Source organism: Oryzias latipes, chromosome 7 (genome assembly GCF_002234675.1).
Source record: "Oryzias latipes chromosome 7, ASM223467v1".
Lineage (NCBI taxonomy): Eukaryota > Metazoa > Chordata > Actinopteri > Beloniformes > Adrianichthyidae > Oryzias > Oryzias latipes.
The window spans coordinates 16,793,139-16,814,904 of record NC_019865.2 but is presented as its reverse complement, the minus strand read 5'-3'; the positions used below and the strand labels follow the sequence as shown (position 1 = coordinate 16,814,904).

Below are 21,766 nucleotides of genomic sequence, written 5' to 3'. Positions count from 1 at the left end.
GTGAACGGACAGGACAAAAGAGCAACTATTAGTTAGGTTTTTTTGGCAGACAACTCAGCCTGGATTTCTGAAATATCTCCATTATAACTTATATCTAGAAAAAAAAGCTGAAATATGTCAGGTATCTTTCTAATCTTTCCATTTTGTAACAAATCACTCTTTCTACCATTCATGCTTTGCTTGATATTCCAGCTTTGCTTGAATGCCAAATTTGCAAAAAAAATAAAGTAACAAATACACATTTTTTAACTTATCCTGATCAACAACTGAGCAAACAGAGCTGAATGCCTTTTGTGTTGGACAGGTTTTACTATCACAATAAGGGGTCATGCATCTTCTGATAGCCAAAATGTGTATTTGCCTAAACCCTTTTAGTTTTTTTTTTTTTTCATTTATTTATTACATTTTATGTTTTATTAATATATATTCCTTTTTACAGAGGGAAGAGAGAGGGGGAAAAGTATGAAGAAAGCAATAAAAAAATGGGGGGAATAGAAGAAAAAACGAGAGAGGGAGAAAGTAAGGGGATACAAGTGCCAAGCTGCTAATTTGAGTAGGTTATGAATTTAAGGTTCACAACGTTTATCCTAGATCTGCTGGAAAGACAAATGTTACATCCAAGAGGGAAATTCTGATACTAAGATAAGCGGCAGATATCTGTCCATCAATAAACTGTGGGTTACATTACAACAATCAAACAGCATGAAAGCTTGCACAAACGTTTCTTATAGTTTGATAATAAACTTACATAAATTAATAAACTTCCATTAATTAATGAATTAATTATTTAAACTAGCATAGTAATTCAATTCATTCTGCCATTGCGGCTAAATAGGCTTTGTTTCTAAATCTTGTTTTGTGACTAATATTAATAATAGATACATTTGAATTTCTCAATTTTACATATTCACATCCATATAAGATGCCACAATGACAGCTTCATTCCTCTTAGTGTGAGCTCACAGAACAATTCTGGGAAAAGAGTTTTCTGATTCTTATCATCTGGTCCCTCAGCTGAGCTCACAGTTACGACAAGCCCGAGTCAAAGCTCAAATACATGTAGCTGTCAGTCTCTCTGCCAGCCCCAGTGACTGCTTGCAGCTTCCATCACAATTATCCTCTCATTTATGCTCTCTCTGTGTGTTTCCCTCAGTGCTCCACTGGCAGGACTCCTGTTCCACAACTGTAATATTCACCCTTTATCTGTCTCACACAAAGACGCTCACAAGCCCATAATGATGATGACTTTTAACTCTGTAGTGTGGCCACACCACATTCCATAAGCAGTGCACTAGGTCGCCCTTTTTAAAGGAGGAAACTGATGTGGGGTGTACAATATATCCAGTCCTGCCAGGTTTTAAGTCAAGAAGCATGAATAAACATTTAGCAGCAGTGACGGATGGACAGAATATTGATGGATCCTGAATGTTTTTTTATCTCTAAAAAAAACAAATTGTTGCAATGTCATCTGGGAGCAAAAAAAATAGATGTAGCCAGGCCTGAAAGTAAGCGGCAGTCCCATTACAGTCACAGTCCCGTTCACCCATTCACACACACATTCACACACTGCAGAACATTTGTGCCAAACACTTGTTACCATTACGTGGGAACAAGAACAACTTTAAAGAAGGAAAAGAAATAAGGAAACCCCATAATAGATAGAAATGGCATAATTAATGTTCAAATTTAGAAATCATTCAAGCACATACTTAGGCCAGAAAACACCATACTTAACTCATCACATGGGTAACTTCGAACATTAAACTTTACAGCTGACATGTGAGTCTCTGACCTAATGTTCTTCTCTTCTCCTGCTCTCTCATTCATCTTCCTTCGCTCTTCACCCTTCCTCCCACTTGTTCCCACACTCATCTGCTCACCCACTTCCACTGTAACTCAACCTGTCATCCCTGCACCTCTCATCCCATCTAGCCAGAGATTTCCAGCCTGCCACCCACTTTCACCCTCACTGTTCTCTTCTGCAATTTCAGAATATTACTTTCTGTGTCCCCAATTCAAGCAATTGTCTGTTGTACAAACTAAAGTATTTTTTTTCCCTGCAACCTCATAGTAGCCATATTGAGTCTTCATTTCCTGCAAACCTTGGCTGAGAAATATCTTACATCAAGATGCAGGACGTGCGTACCTCTTTGAACCAGCATGGTGACCTCGCTGCCTCTGGGGCATTTGCTCAGTAGATCCACGACCTGGTTGTGACTCATGTTTTGCACATTTCTCTTGTTCACTTCCATCAAAATGTCCCCTTCTTTCAGGCCGCGGCATCTGGGATAGTCCACGATCTGTTTCACCCTCTGCCCTCCTCCTGTTAGGCTGTCTGCAATGGTGAAGCCAAAACCTTTGTCTCCCTTCTCCATATGGATGGTGATCAGCTCAGGCTGGGTGGCTATGGCGGAGGCCAGCGTGACTACATCAGTGGAAAAGCCATGCAAGCCGTCGGATGCTACATCAGCCGAGGGGCTTTGCGACCGTGGCTCACGCAAGCCATTGAGGGGTCCAGCCTGGTTGGCCGAAGAGTCAAATGTCTCCTGTCCATTGACAATGATTGGTTCCTTATCCAAGATTGCCACTGAGGTCACAAGGCTGGTGTTGGGGTCATCTGGGTCAAAGGGTAGTGGGTACCCCCGGCATAAAGTTAGGTCCACCATGGAGCCGATAGGGATGGACTGGAAGATCTTCACAACCTGAGCATGAGTGTAGCCCAGGACAATGGTGTCATTTACACTGACTATCACGTCACCTGTGATAGGAAACACAACAACCTCAGTGCGTCATTTACACTTTTAAGAAACATTTATCCCATTTCAGATCCATATCCTGTAACTCTTCAGAGATAGAGAATTTATTCACAGCAGTTTGTTATGAATGAAACAGTGCACCCTGTTGACGGTGGTTGTGTACTGCACCTGTCTCCATCTTGCCATCTGCAGCTGCAGGGCCGTCCAGCACCAGACTTTTGATCTGCAGAAACTCATCCGGCTCATCACCTCCAACCACAGTGAAGCCAAACCCTCTGCGGCTTTTCTTCAGTTTTGTGTTAATGAAGGTTCCTTTAAGCTCTGCAGGATTTCTTGTAAAGAAAGGTTTTCCTCCTAGAGAGCACAAAAAAATTATCCACAATGGCAATCAAGGAGTGCATACTTAAAATATGGTGGTAGTTTACGTCACTTAAATCAAAAATGGGTGGATGGCCACCTCATCTTACTCTTAGCTTTCATAGCAAGCAGGACTACATTAACAGTAACCAGAGTATCTCATCAAACTGTCACAAGTTGAATTTGAAATGCATTACTTTTGACTCCTGCAGGGCCGGGTGGAAGAGCCGGAGGGACTTGTGGGTCCCTGTAAGTCTCCAGGTGGTTTGGAGCATAGTTTGCTAATGGAGCTGCAGCAGAGGAGTGCTCCTCTATCCACTCTGAGCAAACACAATACAATGTGTTAATTCATTCAGACTCACACCAAATGTGTATTTACATGCCACATATATGCGCACAGACAAAAACAAACACACATTCAAAACCAGCTTGACAAAAAAACGCCACTACTCAGCTCTTTCTTCATCAGACTTTACTTATTGTATGCATTTCAAAAATGTTTTGTTGTAAATAAATAACTATGCTCACTTCAAATTGTTTTTGCAAGCTGATTTAATTAAGGCAAATAAAAAATGTAATATTTAATATGTGTTACATCATTTATTATATGTTTTATTCCCTTGAAAGAGGAGTTATGCAGGGATTTGGGACTTCAATGCTAAACAAAACACCACTGCTTATTTTAACAATGATTGCAAAGTAAATGATTAAAAACAAATGGCAGAAAGTATTCATGATTATTAAAAAACCTAAACATCAAAGACAATATCAGGACTTAGGTCAGGTTTACTGTTAGAAGACAGTAAGTCAAATTTACAATTTTTTATCTCTCTCAAACCTGGCCTGAGCCCTGGAAAATAATAGACAGACAGGAAGGACATGACACTGACAGACATGAAGAAAAGAAAGAAATGGTGCCGTGCCAGGGCAGGAAACGAACCTCGAATGTACCGCTCACCTTCTGGAGGCTGCGGCTGTTGGTGCTGCTCCAGCAATTTTTGGCGCCGCGCCTCCACCACTGGGTTTTCATACTGGGTCTTCCTGTTTATATGACTGAGACACACAGTCAAAGAGAGATTTGGCAAATGAAAATGGCAGAAATCGCAGTTACAAAGCATACAGGTTCATTAAAGGTGCTTTAAAAAAACAAGTTTAAAATGCTCTGGGAAAAGATTAACGAAGAGCTTTAAAGAGAATATTTCTGCAGAGATGTGTCAATAGAGTAATTTACTTACTCTACATAATATACTCCGTACACTGGGTCATCTATTCTCTCCCATCCTGGAGGCAACTCTGAAAAGCAAAAAGTAAGCAGCCATTAAAGAAACAACTCTGATTTTGATAATAGGCAGGGTTGAGGCATCGGGACGACATGTTTAATATTAATGTTTTCCACACAAATCCCATAAAAGTTATCCATGTTAGGAATTTACAACAAAAAGAAGAATAACATTTTAAGTAGTCTTTGCAATAAATTTTAAGATCTGAGTGGAGTTGCTGCATGCCAGGACATTAATAAATTGACTTTATGAGCCACGGATAAGCAGCCTCTTTCTTCAACTTTGATCAGCTGACAAGTATCAAAATAAGATGTAAATATTATATATATATTATATATCAAATAATAAAATGTGTGTACCGTCCCTTTTGCCTTCAATCCCTTTTATTGTCATCACTATGATCACGAATACATAACAGACTTATTTCTTCTATTAACCTATTAAAGTTATAAAAAAAAAAAAAAAAAGGTTATAAAGGCTGCATGGGAACTGCTGATAAATGATAGCATAAAACAGACGGCATTATTTTAGGACTTGAATAGGTTCGGCTTCTTCTTTGCTGTTTTTGACTTCCAAACTGTTTGGGGTGTTCTGTTTCAGCTGCTTTCCAAAAACCAGACACTAGATTTTGTTTACTGCTTGTACAGCCACTATGACAGCTGACACTTAAAGTCTTTATTAAGGGTGAAATCTTCCATTGCATTGAACAGTCCTTTTTTTTTGTTGCAGAAACTGTTGATGATAAGTATTTTAAAAAGATTTTGAGAATTAGAATTATCCTATTCGGGGATCATTTTTAAAGTGAAACTCTATCTATACACAGATTCCTCTGTCTTTCTGTTTATTAGTAGATGGTTTTGTACTTGGTATTATCTATAAGGCGTGTATAGGGTTAACACTTTACCTCTTCTTTGCTCCAAAAAGTCATTAAAAGTCATTTAGAGTCCTTTTCATAGAAAACTTTTTTTCTTTAAGTAAACAATTGTATTTTATTTTAAAAAGGAAATGAATGAATGACACATAGTTAAAATTTAGTAATGAAATGCTAAAGGAAAGCTGTAACCTGCAAAAAAGCAGCATGGCAAATTGTGAAATCCTGCTTTTATTTACCTAAAAAGTACCCATTCATTAATAGAGTAACTTTTGAGACTGACCTTTTCCAAAATCAGTCTGAAAAAGCAAATAAACATGGATTGATGTTGGGAACAAATAATATTTTCCTAAACCACATACTAGCCTAAAAGGGATGTGAAGCTCCATCACAACCAAACATTCACAAAGATAAGATTTGAGGAGCAGAACATGGAACATACAAACATCATCATCTGATTTACAATGAATCCTCTCAGTAAAAGACAGACTTTCACAGCAGCCCCCACAGCCATGAGGCCCGTTCCATCAGGATCAGAACCTCATGCCACAAAAACTGTTTCTTCTTCTTAGCAGCCTGCCTCATAAGCAATTCATAGTCCATTTCCTATTCCATCATGTTTATTCTGAATGCTGTGAATATATGCATGCTGTATATTGCACACAAAAAAACAATCAACCCACCTGCCGATTATAATCCACTTATTTTTCTACACAATTCCAATTTTTTACAGACAGTTCCCTTGAATTCCCCCACACTTCTTCTTCCCTTCTTGCTTACAGTTAAATAATCTGTTGTACGAATCTAGATGTAAATATTTCCTTGTTAATGTGTGGTTCTTTTTTCTCCCACAGTTTTTTTTCTAATTAAAAAGATAGAAAAGTATAGCATTTAAATTATAACATTTCCCAGAATCATCTCTAGCTTAGAATTTATGATTATTTGATCATTTGATCAATTGAATGATCAATGATAATTTATTATCATTTGTGATTATAAGAAGATGTTGCAACTTATACTTTGATTAGCTTAGATGCTTTAATGTTAAAGTGTGTTACAATTACACTCCTACTTTGTATACATCAGAGTTTAACAAATACCTAACCAACAGACATCAGAATAACCACATCAAGCACTTTCTCAGGGTATTTTTTTAAGGAATCGGTTAACATTTTTAATCTGTGCATTATTCTACAGCAGAATCTAAATAACCCTTACCTAAATCACTCTCCAGGTCTTCTGTATGTATCCCTTCTTCTCCAATTTGAAAGCAAGATGAAACGAAATGACAAAAATAAACAAAAAACGGATGAAGAGAGTTGGATCAGAATGAGAAAAGAAAGAATAAATGAGAAATGAAATGAAAATCCAGAGATCAAAAAATAAACAGCTCTTGTATACAAGTGAACGTATGCTATATACAAACATGCAAAAACTGATCAGTGAATCAGAATCTTTTGAGAAAAACAAAACAAGCCATATCTTTGTTATACCACTCGATGGTGCTGTTTTGCTATTTGTCAATCATTACACCCTGACAGCGCAATAAATATATCACATTCCAAATTAAAGACACTAATCAAACCAATTAAAAGCAGTAAAATTTAGCCAGAAATTCCTAATGCCATCATTCAATCAAAAAAAAAGAGCTCCTACTGTTCCTGAACCACTGAACAGATGTGTAATTGTACATTTCTATCTGAAATGATTTAAAGAGGCTTACCATCATCCTCACACTCCTCCAAAGGCCTGGAGGCTTTGTCTCTGCAGCGGGGATCCAGCCATGATGTGGTTTTTGTGTTGTGGCTGAAAGGAAACAAAAAGACAACAAAATAATTCAGCGCCCACAATCACACTGGCATATCGCAGCACCATGTGGGGTGCTTAAACGCATTAGAACTTGAAATAAAAAAAAGTAAAACAAAAACCAAACAAGTCAGCAATTTTTACAAAGAACAGACCAACATTGTTTACATTTAAATAAACAACCTGTCTTTTCCTGTACTGGTAATAAAGAACATACTGTAGATTAGTGCTAGCAGAACTGAACATACAAGCTGTAAAAATACATGGCCCTGTCGTGGTGGAGTGCAGTTGCTGTGCTGCAGAAAGGACAGAGAGGTGGAGATGATCAGCTGATCAGGATGTGATCTCCTTTTGAGATCGGGATATGCGGGGATTAAAAGGAAAAGACTGACACTCTAAAGGGCTGGGTAGGCTAACAGGTGAGGCCTAAATCACAGTGAAAAACAAACCACTGTGACAGTTTTGGACGAAAAGAAAACAAGCTCACTATACATTTTTAACTGTACATGTTGTGAATACATACTCTATGAAATAAAGTTCTCCATTCTCTGTGTAGGCCATCTCCCAATTTTCAGGCAGCAGTCCCAGTGGGTCCTCTGGAGAGACCTGTGGTTCTGCAAGTGTCTGCTGACCACTTTCTGCTGTGGGGGCGGCTGCATTGTTCAGACCACAGGATAAAACATTGTCACGTGCAGGGTATGGCCGTAGGATGCCGCCACGGCTCTCGTCCTGGTCGTTAGGGTTTCCTGTGCACAGCAAAGGAGAGGGAAAGAGGCTACGCACTAAGGATCCTGGGTAACACACAGAAAAAACAACACGAAGGAACAAACTCTGTTTAGGTTGTCGGCATGCAAAACCCAGAAAAGAGAGTCATGCTCCCTCTGCAAACTCCCAGGACACATCATGCAACTCCAGCTCCTATTAAAAAGCCCAGACTTTTGCTTTTCTTTGCATGTAACCTAAAGATAACAACAACAAAAAAAGCTAATTCCTTCAGCAACAGTCTTTCCCTAATTCTATTTGACCCCTATGCGTTTTACCTCGGCGCCCATAAGCCTCTTTTTCCAAAGCTAACCCAACCCCCATTATTATTCAGCTCCCCACTTGTGCCCAGATATTTTCTACCACCTCTGTGGGCCTTTCAGGGCTGATCAAAAGCAACTTTAACACTGGTAGGGGTGCAGGGAGAAAATAAATGCCATCTATTGCCCCCCAAACAGGCTGGAGCTCTCAGAAGCAAAGAAAACTCTTTTGTTCTGAAACTGGCACTTTGAATATGATCTCAAATTCTCCAGCATTTACTTAAGAGGTTTATAGCACTGGAGGATACAGCAGAAATTCATGCATTAGAAAAATGCCAAATGAAATCAAAATAGAGGCAGAAAAAGAGTTGAGAGTGGTTACTTAGAGAGAACAAATATAAATGCAGTGGCAGACCAGAATTCTAGTATTTCTATGCCATACACCTCCTCACAGGTAGATGGCAGTGTTAGGAGGCTTACAAAAAAATCTTCCTTAGTAAGACATGATGTAACTGACAGACACTCATCAGTGTTCAGCAGAGGAGAGAATTACAAACATACACGCACCGTCTCACTCCTTCTCCCCTCCTCATCATGCACTCATACATACACCCTCTCCAAAAGAGGCAAACAGTGCATTACAAAGGCAGCACAGATGGCAAAAACTGAACATGCAAGCACCAAAGCCGAGAAACTTCATCAAACAGAGCAAAAAAGGAGTGATGCCCTCACCTGTAAAACTGTTGTTCATTTCCGTGGCCTGATCGTCATCATCCTCATCAGCAGGCACTACGCGGGCGCTTTGCATGTCATTGTAGGACTTTGTGCGTTTCGGGGTGGACCGATAGGAGCCTGCATCATTGAGAGTCACAGTCCCAATGATGGGCTGCCTTGGCGGCTTGGGGGTCCCATAATAGTTACCTAGGCAACAACAAGGACATTAGCATGCTTGAGACGGGCAGAGAAAGAGGAGGAATGAGACAGAGAGGGGGAGTCAGGGATAAAAACATCAGTACAGGGGCACAGAGAAATGAAAGACTGAGGAGCCACTCCTAGTTTTATGGTAAGAAAAAATGTACAATACTGACAAGCAGCTGCTGGGGTATTAAAAGCTTTCTCTTTTCAATTTGAGAATGCAGACACATTTTATCTGAGCGGTTCAACCTTAGAGCAAGACAGTAGATCAAATCTGACTAAAATAATCCTAGTAACTTTTTATGTTTAAAATCTATTCAAAACTTTTCTTGGACAAGGCTTGATTAGGAAAGTGAATATATATCAGGCATAAAAATGTAAGTATTAAAAAAATGACCTAATACTGTACACACAAAGTAAAACAAAGTACGGGAGATGGCCTTATGACTGAAGATTTTTTTTTAAATGTAGGTTCAATTTCCCAAAACCAAATAATCAGTTATAAAAAAAGGTTGTCTCATATTTACTCTACAAACATTTTGTAGAATAAAAACAATGAAGACTCTTGTTAACTCATTAAGGTTTTCATTTAAAGTCTTCTAACAGTCATTTAAGGGTAAACTTGGATGCTGTGTTTTAGTCTCCCTCCGGTTTCTGGCTGGCCACAGACTCCCGTTGACAGGTATTTGACATTGTCTGTGTGAAAGGGAGGAACGTGCCAACACACAGCAAAGCCAGTGCCAAGCAGATTAATGTCCTAACATTCTCTCCCAGCTTCTGTGCACAATCTGACACACACACACACATGCAAACACACAGACAAGTCAGACTTATCGTGCGTGACACGGTCCAACAAACAATTGCACGCTCAGCCTCACAAACAAATGCATGTTTACACACAGACAGAGCAGAGACTTAGCTCTGCACACTATACTTTTTGCATTTGTGAGTGGAGCAGATATGAAAGGATTTGCTGTCTCCTGGATAACTGCATGTACAATAAAATGCAACCTGATGGTTGCACTTCTTACTGCATCCGCGAAGAACGGAAGTAACCGTGTTACCATGGGTCTCATGAACCGTCATCATCATCCTCACCTTCATAAGTTCCTACTTCTAGTAGTGTGCCACTGTCCTCCAATTGTAGAAAGTCTTCTACAGACAGGAAGTTGTAATCCACTCCTGGGACCTCCCCGTCTCGAGGGGGGCGAGTTGTACCTGTAAAAATGAAAAAGAAATAATTAGCAGGAGTTTTTATGACCAAACAAGAAGACAGAGGTATCTTTCAGCAAGGACATGCTCATCATGTTTCTCTGTCAAAACTAGAAGTCTGAACATAGTGTCTGCACATATTATATCAGGAAATAAAATCAAGGGGTAGAAGAACATGTATCTTGCGGTATTTTGCAAAGTCATTATTGCTTTCACCTTAAGCAACACAGAACTCCTGTTTTCTTCATGCAGGTTTTTGTATAAAGTATGCAGCTGGAAATTAAGATGCATTCTGTTATTGCCTGGTAAAGCTGCACTGTCTTATTTGACTGCATTGCTGAGCAGCAACAATTATTGAATTTAATGCTGTCTGTTCTTATACTGTACAGCAAAATCCTTTTAGCTTAAAATTAATTAAGGCTTCTCGTTTGTGGACTGAAATGCAAAAATAAAATAAAACATTTTTGACATTATTTGGAACGAGGAAACCACAACCAGAAAAGCTGATAAGACAAAGTCAACATTTGAATTTAAGTTAATCGAAATCCATTCATTTTTCTCCTCTGACCTCATGTGATCTATTGTTGAGGTCAGTGATTATCAGTCTGATTTTTTTTTCATTTTGAAAAGTAGATTAATTATCAAACTAATAGCAGACAACGATGGCTGAAGTTTTAGTGCTTTTTTGACTTAGTAAAAACCAAGACTTGAATGAGCAGATGTGCCATACGGGTGACAGATGTGAAGTATCACCCAGTCATGTCCAGTATACTATGTTTATTTTTAATGGATTCAAAGTATAACCAACTTAACCAGAATGAAAGAATGAATGAATGAATCAATCAATCAATCAATGAATCAAACAATCAATCAATCAATTAATCAATCAATCGATACATCTATAACAACTTCCACTTGGAATCATAATGCACCGACACCAGGAGTCACAAATGATCAATTCTGTCTCCAGTCAGTGGTAACACCTCACAGAATTTTGAGACAGAAGTTTGAAACAATATTTGAATGTTGCTGTGAATACTTACATAGCTTATGTCATGCTTGCTATTGATTGCAAATGTAGACTTTTTTATCAATAAAGTTTATTGAACATTTTTTATCCACATCCATTGGTTATCTTAAAGTTCTTTACAAAGCAAAAAGCATAAAATCAATCATTGTTATGTATTGTCATTGTCATTGGTATGTAGGATTTTCTTAAGTATTTTCCTTATACTGACCATTTATTTAGGTGTTGGGTATTTGATTGGCTTAGATGCTTTGATGTTAAAGTATGTCATTACACTCCTACTTTGTGTACATCGGAGTTTAACAAATACCCAACCAAAAGACATCAGAGTAAACAAATCAAGCATTTCCTCAGCTGTTTTTTTTTAAAAGAATCAGTTAAAGAATCAGCATTTAAGTAAATATTATGATGATTTGTAATGTTTTCAACTTAAGTGATACTTTGAAATGTTATTTTAAATCAGACAGATGGAGGTTTGATGATTCTGTTAGATACAGTAACTTTATTAGCCAATCCTCCAAATTCCACCAAACTTTGATGCGTTGAAATAAAGTCAAAATGAGGGATTGCATTATTTGAAACTGTACTATACAAAATAACTAAAGGTCATGCCAAGACTTAATCCCTTCATATTTTTGTTATGCTCAACTTGCCTTGGCCGTACTATGCTTTTATAATGAAACAACATTTTCTAATTAATAAATTAGATTTTAATAAACAGGTCAGACAGAAGCTATTTAAATTCACTTTTTAGAGACTGGTTAAAACCTTTAATAGAATGACAGTTAACATTATTCATCATGTTTTATTAAGTATCACATTCTTCTTTGCAACTTGACTTTATAAAAAATACTTACGCAGGGTAATATTTTTTTTTACCATCTAACAGAATTTGAGCAGAAAAAAATGTTTGCTTTCTTACTGCAAGATGACTAATTGAGTCATTTTAAATGATTTCTTTTAGAATAATAAAACAGACCATGGTTACTTTGTCAAACAAAAAAATGACCTCAGGTTTAACTTCCAACAGTTTTCAGGGTCTGACAGAAGCTCCTTTCCATGATCAGTAAACAACAAATGCACAGTTTGTTTGAGCTTAAGTATCTCTGAGAAGACAGCCCTTATGCTCAAGAGAGAAAGCTGTTTATTGACAGATCTAAGTCAAACTTGACATGCAGCAGTCCGTAGCTTCCTTGTTTACCTACACACTATCTCCCTGAGGGCATTTGCAGCTGCTATGGTTCTTCCGTTTTGTGTGTGCTGCCTTGTTGTCTTTTCTTCAGGTCAAGATTTGAGGTGGGAACTCTATGGCCACATTGAACAAAAACACAACTTAAGTTTCTGTTACTTAATCTTGCCTTTTTACTCTCACAACACGAGGCCGAGCTCATTGAAACTTCCACATTGTCAAAACTTGAAACCACTTTGCTTTTGGAAACACTGTTTTTTTTGTTTGGCTGGCCTTCAGTCACTCTTAAGTTTCTAACTTTTCTGCTGTCCCTCACATTATTAATACAAACCAGAACAAGGAACAAAAAAAGGTTGTGTTTTACACAATATAACTGCTACTCTATGGAAGTGACTACAAAAAAATAATAATTCTATGTCACTTGCTGACACTGGTAATAATGCTGAGAATTTTGCTTTGGAAGCTATAAAGTACCTTGGTAACAGTAGTGTTATTAAAAGATCTGGGAATATATAATATTTTATGTTTCCTAAAGTAAATATGACCACAGCAGGAAAAACCAGAGCAATGAAATAAACTGGGGTTTTCAGTTTTGAGCTTTAAGTCCCACTCCAACTATATTTGTATCCATTTTAAAAGCATTCCCAATGGTCTTTTAATCATGATTATACTTTTTTTTGTCAAATTGAAACAACTTGTGTCGTTTTTAAGGTTATAGTTTATGCAGAGCACGAGAAGCTCCTCAGAAATTCGCCCTGAGTTGTGTGCAGGACTGTTGGCGTGTAAGGAACCTTCCGCTGAGCAATATTGGAGATTTCCAGCAGTTCAGTTTGGAGTCAGATGCCAGTTCGAATAAGGACAATGAAAACGTAGATGGATCTATTTGTCTGCAATTGGATGCATCAGAAGAGCGCAGCAGGGAGACTGACCCACCCATTTCAGTTACTGCAGTACAAAAGAGAGCTTTTTCAACTATTATCTGCTCCTGATCCATCATAGAAAAAAATATTCTTAAATTATTTGTTATGTCCAAAAGGTAAAATGACATGCAAGTAAAATTAAATAAAATAATAATAAAAAAGATAATAATCAATCGACTTGTCATAGTTTGAAACAATATTTGAATACTTAGTTAGAATTTGTCATGCTTGCTACTGAATGCATTAAATTACCCCAAAGAGCCACTGATGCAAACTGCTATTAAAGCAAATAAATTGAATAAAGCAAAGATATATGTTGCATCAAATTAGATGGAAAAAAGGCATATTTTCAGCCTGAGCCAAAAACTTTTCACAGGTAGTTTGCAGTTGTTGAGATTTTTCATGTAACTTAATGTGCTGTAATTCTTTAACATTAACCACATCATCATCAAAATGATACAGAAAATATGCTTCTCCATTCATAATACTGCTAGTAATAAGCGTTGGAAAAACCAGAAAGACTGACAGGCTCACCATTTCTTTTCAGTTCTTTTTTTGTCTGCTTTTGACATCTCTGTTTCAGAGACTGATACTCAATGCCAAGTTCTAAGCCTGCACAGGATCTCCTTCAGCTATCAAACATACAAATCTTCCTGAAGCCAGCAGAGTCTCTGCTGACAACAAACTTGTCACTGGTTTGTGCATTTGTTTTTAAATCCAGCAAATGTTAGAACTTTGTGTGGGAATAAGGGAAACAATGGCAGGTATAAACTAATATGCCGCAGATTCTATTTCCAGTTTTAAAACAGAAATTCTGTCTATGATATGTTGATACGACTTCTGATAAAAAGTTGTATTATTTAAGTCACAAAAATATAAGCAGCTTTTGGCAAAATGTGTAAATTATTAGGTACATTTTTTGCAAAGCCTAAGAGATTAAGTGTCATTCAGGTGCTACTATTGAAAAGTCCTAACCAATACTTAAAAAAAAATATATAAATTGAAAATACTTTACTCCTCCATTACAGTAATAAAGATTTTGTTGGCATGAGAATTGAGGTGTTTCCTTACATATATGTCTATGGTTGTGACACAGTGCCAATAATAAGTAATGGCAAAATTTTGAATATATCTAAATTTTGAATTTTTTAAATACATAAATAGAAAACCAAAGACATATTACAATGAAAGCTGTGGGACACAGACAGCTTCAGCTGCCCTGGTGAGTCAGTGAGCAGAAGTTTAGCTGCAAGCTCCTGTCTGAGTCTGCTGATGCGATGACGGGGGAAAATGCAAGAACCTTTAACAAACAGATAGACATATTCAAATTAGATGTCTGCTTAGTCTACTTAGACTATTATCAATTAACCAGCAACCTATACATTAAACTTCTGTTTGCATACGTAATCTTTTTTTTTTTTTTTTTAGTTGATCGTTTTAGTGTTATTTTGCTGTGCTTTGTTTTGCTTTTTAAATTTTTTAAAATTTGGTCTGATCTATAAGGATTTCCACTGTTCACCTTATAAGGACATCTAATATTATTTCATAAAGTTTTACTAATTTTTCTTCTTTTTGGACTCATATTTTTTACACAAGGACTGAGATGAACAAACATCCACCAATTAACATATTGTCAAACTGAAATTCTGAAAAGCAGTCTCTATTTTGTTGTTCAAGACTTGTAGTTCATACATTTTTTGTAGAATTCTTTTTACATATACATTTACTATTAATCATCAAATTGCTACAAAAACAATGAATTGTTATTCAAATGTATAACAGTTAAACACGAAATGTAACATCTCAAGTATTTAAAAGTATTGCAAGAACTGTAGATTATGAGAAGACCAAATGATTCTGTAGCCTTCAAGTCGTATAACCACCTATTATCTTTGGGTATTTATTGCACAAAACTATAAAAAGTTGGCTTTATTTCAAGCTCATTCACTTCTTTCTGGGCTGCATGACTGTAGTGCAGCCATTCAACAGAAATATCTATTACTTTGGATCTATTTGCAACATATTTTTCAAAAAACAATGGGTAAAGCTGTTTCCTCTGGCTTTTACAAAGTTCTGCTAAGTCAAAGAGGGCATGGCTGGAAAACTTGGATTTTTAACTTATGATTGATTTCTTGCAGGTCCAGAGTGTCTGCTAAATTTAATGTCAGTTTTTGTGCTGGATGTTAACATCACATGCATACATTGAAATACAATGATGGACATTTGCAAATCCACATAATGGGCACTGCACTTAATAATAATATAGTTACGTGTTAAGCAGCAAATACATGAGGCTTTAAGTTTTTCTGTACTGTTTTTGCTGAAATAACATTTGGCTGTTGAAAGAAATCCGTCTAATTGTGTGACACAGAGCGCAGAATAATACAGATTTTAAAGAGAATGAATAAATCGGCAGCACAGTACCCTCCGATTGGTTCTCTGTAATTTAATGTGGGATGAATAAAGTAAATCTTCACTGTCTTGTCCGCACTTTTAAAGCACCTATAAACCCTTCTCCATTTTTTATGTAGCTCAGTTCTTTGATGCACCTCAATCTGCAAATTTTTACTTATAAAGAGGCCAAAACACATTTTTTTTAATCACAAACAAAGCTTTTTTCAGCCCTTCTAAAAATACAAAGTTTTCAACACAAAAATGCACAAGGTCTAATCAGTACCAGCATTAACATTCACTGTGTTCTCTGAGGGACAGGAAGAGAGGATGCACCAGGCTGCGGTGACAGGGAGCATCAGCCAAATGGAGGAACCTCACAGAGAAAAGAGGAAGAGAGTGAAAGAGGATAAATACGGTGCAGACACATGGCCTGCACAACAGGAAAAACAATCACCTAATGGGCGTGTGAAATCCCTGCCTCTGCCTTCAACTCATACTGTCTTTATTCTCCCTTCTCACTATTTGACAACAAAACAAACTCCGGCGAGAAAACCACAGCGAATGGGATCTGTGGTTTGTGCAGGAAACCATCCTTCATTCTAAGCTGGCAGCGTCTTTTTCTAGGGCATCTGTCTGTTTCTCAATGCAAGAGGCTGCATGTGAGCATGTTTGCGTGAGTCTAAAGACGTGTGAGTGGTACTGATCTAAGCACTGCTAAAAGGATAAAGGAATCTTTGCTAGCGTGGCCTCGTCTCTGTCAGTATGCCACTACAGTACGTCTGTCTCAGTGTGCTGCTACACTGTATATAGGACTCTATATGAGCTACACAAAACACAATATAGATTTAACAAGGGCTAATTAACAGCTTAGCCAATTCATTTGTTAGAGTTTTAGTAGAGAAGTGTCTTTATCGATCCAAACATCCATGTTCACTGCTTCCAGTTTTTAAATTCTCAGGCTTGTTTCTGTATCAACTCTGCGAAGCCATTTTTATATAACTGCTCTATAAAAGCAAATAAATAAAAAAAGTAAAACAAAATTATAGACTAGATCAAAAAACTTTGGGATATTAAAGCGGTATGGAAAGCAACTGTGATGTTTTACAGTTTAAGCTACAGTTTATGTTTCTTGAGTACATAAAAGCTTGACACACAAGTCCAGACTGATAAGATATTGTTCTATCATAAAACAGAGAAGGACAGATGAAGAGATCCCAAGGTTGTCCAACTAGTGAAGAGTAAGAATTGCACCTTCTGATGAAGATGACCAATAAAATAAAGACAACCCCCAGGCTTTTACAGTGTGTAGTTTCAGGAGCCCTTAGCCATGTAAACTTTGCTTGGTAACTCAGCTAAATCTGATAATTCTTCTTCTAAAACAGATTCATGCAGTTTGAACGAGGAATGCCATAATCCTAACTTCCTTACTTGTCAGATTGATTAAGTCTTAATATGATTTTTTTCAATGTATAAAAGAAAAACAATTAAAGATACTGTTAGGTCCTTATATTGAAGCAACCACACAAAAAATAGCACAAACTTCAAAATAATGAAAATACTGGAATTTCTGATGTGCTTATTGTTGCTCATCAAAATCAGAATTTCTAAAAGTAGCTACTGTTTCTACAGGGTGTAAAGTTACATGCAGACCGCCTTCTCCAATGTGCTGACAAGCAACCCCTTCCAAAGTAAAGTCTATGTAAACGCGCGTTTTGGGCTTCTGCGTTCAAAACACTTGCATTCAGGCGCTGCTACACATGTTTCTACAACCTTTTTTAGACTCTACATACAAAACACGCTGCCATTGAATGCATGTTGCAAGTAAAACCAGGTGGAACTTTGATCAGTCAGGGACTCAGATTTGGTAGTGATGTATGGATGGCATCCTTTTTAATTGACGGAATTCCCAAATATTTGAAAATTGTACATGAAGGAGACAGTTATACCTGTGGTTTGTGCCAGGTTGGGATTATATGACACCCAGTCTTTAACATATTGAAATAAAGCTTTGTGGAAAAAAAAGCCTGGAGCAAGATTTGGACCGCTTCGCACCAACAGCAGCAATGTAAAAGAAGAAGAAGCCCCTCCCTCCTTGTCCAGAGTGGGCTAAAAAGCACATTTAAGATTGCGCATTCAGAACGTTCTAGAACGTACATCACATACCCACTGTGAACGTAGCATAATACTTACAGCAAGCAGAGCCATGGTTTAGTAATATCTATGCTCACAGTCAGCAAAGACAGAAACATAGATAAAGACGAGATGAAGTGTGTAAACACACGTTCAGTTTACTGTGCAGTCGGTTGGGAGTGAGGACTATAAATATTAGGTTAGTGGAGATGGCTTATGTCCTTACTGGCAGTTCATAAAAAGCTGTAGAGCAGGGGACATGTGTCCCTGAAGTGGCCTGTCTGAGCGCATGCTATGACCCACATCCAATCTCACAATACTGGGCCAGTCACTCGTTGCTACTGAACATGCACCATAAACTGCAAGAGTATCAGAGCTGACCTAAGAAACAAATGGTTAATTTTGACTTTTTGGACCTCCCAGATGGGTTGAATTCTTTAAACATCTTTAGCTCAATACAATGAAGTGGTCATCATGGTTTTGTGGTTGTTATTCTCAAAGCAAAAAATGATTCTGGAATTTAAAAAAACGTTTCCACTGGCCTTGAAACTGCTATCAAAAATGGTGAATCAACAGATTAATTAAATTATTATGATTATTTGAGTATTAACATGGTTTATACTGTAGAGCAGCATCTCAAAATAAAATCTAACTGTAGGCCTGGGGAACCTTTTTAGTACACATTTGCACAAAATGCTCTTAAACCTAAATACAAGACATTAAAAACCAATGGGAGCCATTTAAATCCTTTCTATATATCAAAACAAAACACAATGCAGCTAAATGAGGCTGTAAAGTCACTTTAGCCATTTTTTACAGTAAAAATACTTCTTACTGCAAAGTAAGTGCTTTTGTTTATTTTTTACACAAGTTTGCTTCTTTTCATGGGTTTTGCAATCACAAGGTTTACATGCATGAGATTATAGGAGGAGAAAAAAAATAGAGACCACTTTGCTCAGCTTCAGAGAGCTGCAGATTCTGTGACCATCTGGCCACTGAATCTTTTACAATCCCCCCCAAATATTTATTTGCTTCATGTTGCTCCATATCATTTGGCATTTAAATAAGAAAATGCCTAAATCAATATGTTGAAAAAATTTTGCAAGGGTTGAAAGGTTTATTAATAATAATTCGTTTTGCACACTGCACTGCATCAGAAAATCAATCAGTTTTAGAGAAGGAAAGTTCTTTAGGCAAATCTAGACGGATTTTAAATCCTGTTTGCAGAAAAGAGGTTTAGAGCCTGTCAGCTTGTGCTCCTGAAAAATTACTTTTTTGGATGAGCATATATGATTCCTAAAGCCCTGACACTTCTGATCTAACTTTGATCTCAGGTGTTTCCAACAAGTACCCAACAATTAAGTACCTCTACTTCCCACCCATTTTTATTTTTTATTGGTTGTTGACATTGTTGACATTTTCTCCACACCACTTCCAGTCGTGTCCCCCTATCTCCAGCTAAGATCAGAGGAGAAGAAACAAATGCACAGGAAGAGAAAAATGTTAAGGGAGCAGCCACTAAACATAAATAGAACCATATTTTGGTTAAGTGCTATCTTAGATGACCCCACCCTTGCATTGACGTGTTATTCCTACAATGACAAAGGTGGATAAAGGTGGAAAGATTTCATGTTATCCATGGACACCAGTGAAGATCACAAATCATTGAAGAAAAAAGGTTAAGAGCATTGTCTAGTGGGTCTAGATGACCCAACTCCCAACGTTAAAGTGCCAAGGATAGCACAAGGGTTACGAGAAAAACTGTCATTTAGAACTAACCTCAATTAACTGAGGTAGTGTAGCAAGAACATTTCAAACATAGACATTTTTTTAGCCTATAGCTGTCTGGTATAATCTTTGCTCTTTAATTATTTTGCAATTCATATTTATTTGATTTAATAAGTCACTAACCCTTGTTGTAAAAGCTATGATACACAAGATGACAGACTCACTCCAATGAAAATTGTGTCTTTGGTGTTTTTAACATGTGCTTGTAGTATTTTCCTCATAATGGAGAACATATATAAAGAAAATTGAGATTAAAGTTGCATTTCTGAGTATTCCTTTATTCAAGTCAAGGTAAATCAGTAGCAGGCAAAAAAATGACATTGGGAAAAGTTTGTTGTTATTTGAAAATTACAATCGGCGGGCTACAAGCTCTCTGCTGCGCTGTATTCTGATGCATCCACTTGCAGACAAATATATCCATGTGCGTCTTCGTTTTCCTCATCCGAGCTGGTATCTGACTCAAAACTGTGCAGCTGGAAAGCTCCAACATTGATCACCATTTTTGTCCCACCACTTATTTTAGTGTGGGATTGTAAGGGGCTGTTAGCTACCAAGAGAGAGTGGCTATGTCCGAATTCCCACCCAACCCCTAACTACTAAAAACTTATAAAGTGTGGCACTATGTAGTGCCCTGAATTTTAAAAGCAATTCGGACACCATGCTCACTACTCTTTTTTTTTTTTAATGGGGGATATGATGTCATCAATTTCACAAAGTTAAAATCATATTGATGTGAGCTTTTTGCAACGATTATTTATGTGTCCACTGTCTTATGAAGATAAAAACACTGATGGTTTATTAAAAAAAGCATTTAAATAATTTTTTTTGACAAAAACTGTTCTGACACAACACATTGTGGTCTATGTTCTCTGATCTAGTGAGCATCGATGCACACAGGTTTTTCATAGAAACTTGATTTTGGAATTGTAGATTGTAACGCACTATATTGTGCACTTTATACGGATTATGGTGGGAATTCGGACATAGCCAGGGTAAACAAAGGAATGATGGGAAAGGAGTGCAGGCTTACTTCCCGTCAATTGTTCTGAGCGCAACTCAGAGATAAATTTCTAATGAACTCCTGCTGCTCTGCAGAAACGGTGTCCTAGAAATCAACACCGTCTCTTTGATATTGTCTTAAAACGGTGTCATTATAATTAAAAGACCACCGGGAACACTTCGGAAAAAAAATCAGAAAATGGTCAAAGCAGGACTTTAAGGGAACGTTTTTATGTTAAATAGTCTTTACATTTTTCACCCATTGAGGTTAAAAATGCAGCTGCTAATATCTTCTGAGTAGTAGACTTATATTTAACAATAAATATTATTTAAGTGATCACCACTGAAACCTTTTTTGAAAATCAAGTCCGAATTTGCAGATAGTTTGAATATTTGTAATTTAATTAAAGGCTTCAGTCATTAAGTTGCACTAAACTCAAATTTTAATTAGCAAAATTTGGAAAAAACAAAAAAAGCCAAAACATTTTTAAATGGTAACATGTCTGTTAGTTCAGGTTGTTCTTTTAAAGCAACTTATTTGTTTAAGAAGAAATTTCTTGACCTCCCTATACCCAGACACCCTTTACTGGCTCATCTGTGGTAATCCTAAAGCATTCCCAAGCCAGCTGGGAGATCTCTCCAGGGAGTCCTGAGGCTTCCCAGATGCCCCTTCCGATTGGAAAATGTGTGTCACGCCTCCTCTGACAGGCGTCTGAAAGGTATCCTGACCTTAGGATTATGTCATCCTTGCTGTCTCTTATCAATGTGGAGGAGTCTCAAATCTGATCTTGTATCTTCATAACTAAAGTCTTTACTCAGAAAAACAGAAATACTAATTGCAGTCACTTGTATTTGCTGTGTGTTTTTATTAATTTCAGTGAGCTCCTAACCACTGGTTGTACTGTAGATGCACTAAATGAAAGCTCTGCCAGTGACAACTTGTTACTCTGCTGTGTTTCATTTCATAATAAAGATCCTAAACTATAATCTTACAGTTCAGTTGTTTTCAAAGACATGTAGTTGGGAGTAACTCTGCTTGTATTTCCACAATGGATAAAGTATCAGTAAGCTGTCATGTTCATCCAAAGAAAATAGAGGTA

The 21,766-nt window shown here is 37.2% G+C and overlaps 1 protein-coding gene across 11 annotated transcripts in view; it reads right to left on the bottom strand.

Moving 5' to 3' along the window:
• LOC101168460 (membrane-associated guanylate kinase, WW and PDZ domain-containing protein 1) overlaps positions 1 to 21,766 on the bottom strand; it is an 82,878-nt gene that overhangs the window by 24,349 nt on the left and 36,763 nt on the right. For 3 of the 11 annotated variants that reach the window (XM_011477256.3, XM_020704743.2, XM_011477249.3), the window contains exons 3-12: positions 10,106 to 10,225; positions 8,825 to 9,013; positions 7,594 to 7,861; positions 6,988 to 7,070; positions 6,483 to 6,521; positions 4,349 to 4,406; positions 4,054 to 4,166; positions 3,311 to 3,433; positions 2,925 to 3,110; positions 2,147 to 2,758 (exon numbers count right to left, since the gene is read on the bottom strand). In XM_011477256.3, coding sequence (XP_011475558.1) covers positions 2,147 to 2,758; positions 2,925 to 3,110; positions 3,311 to 3,433; positions 4,054 to 4,166; positions 4,349 to 4,406; positions 6,483 to 6,521; positions 6,988 to 7,070; positions 7,594 to 7,861; positions 8,825 to 9,013; positions 10,106 to 10,225 — 1,791 coding nt within the window. The remainder of the gene's footprint in view (positions 1 to 2,146; positions 2,759 to 2,924; positions 3,111 to 3,310; positions 3,434 to 4,053; positions 4,167 to 4,348; positions 4,407 to 6,482; positions 6,522 to 6,987; positions 7,071 to 7,593; positions 7,862 to 8,824; positions 9,014 to 10,105; positions 10,226 to 21,766) is intronic. The other 8 variants (XM_011477257.3, XM_011477250.3, XM_020704744.2 and 5 more) reach the window with 6 other exon arrangements.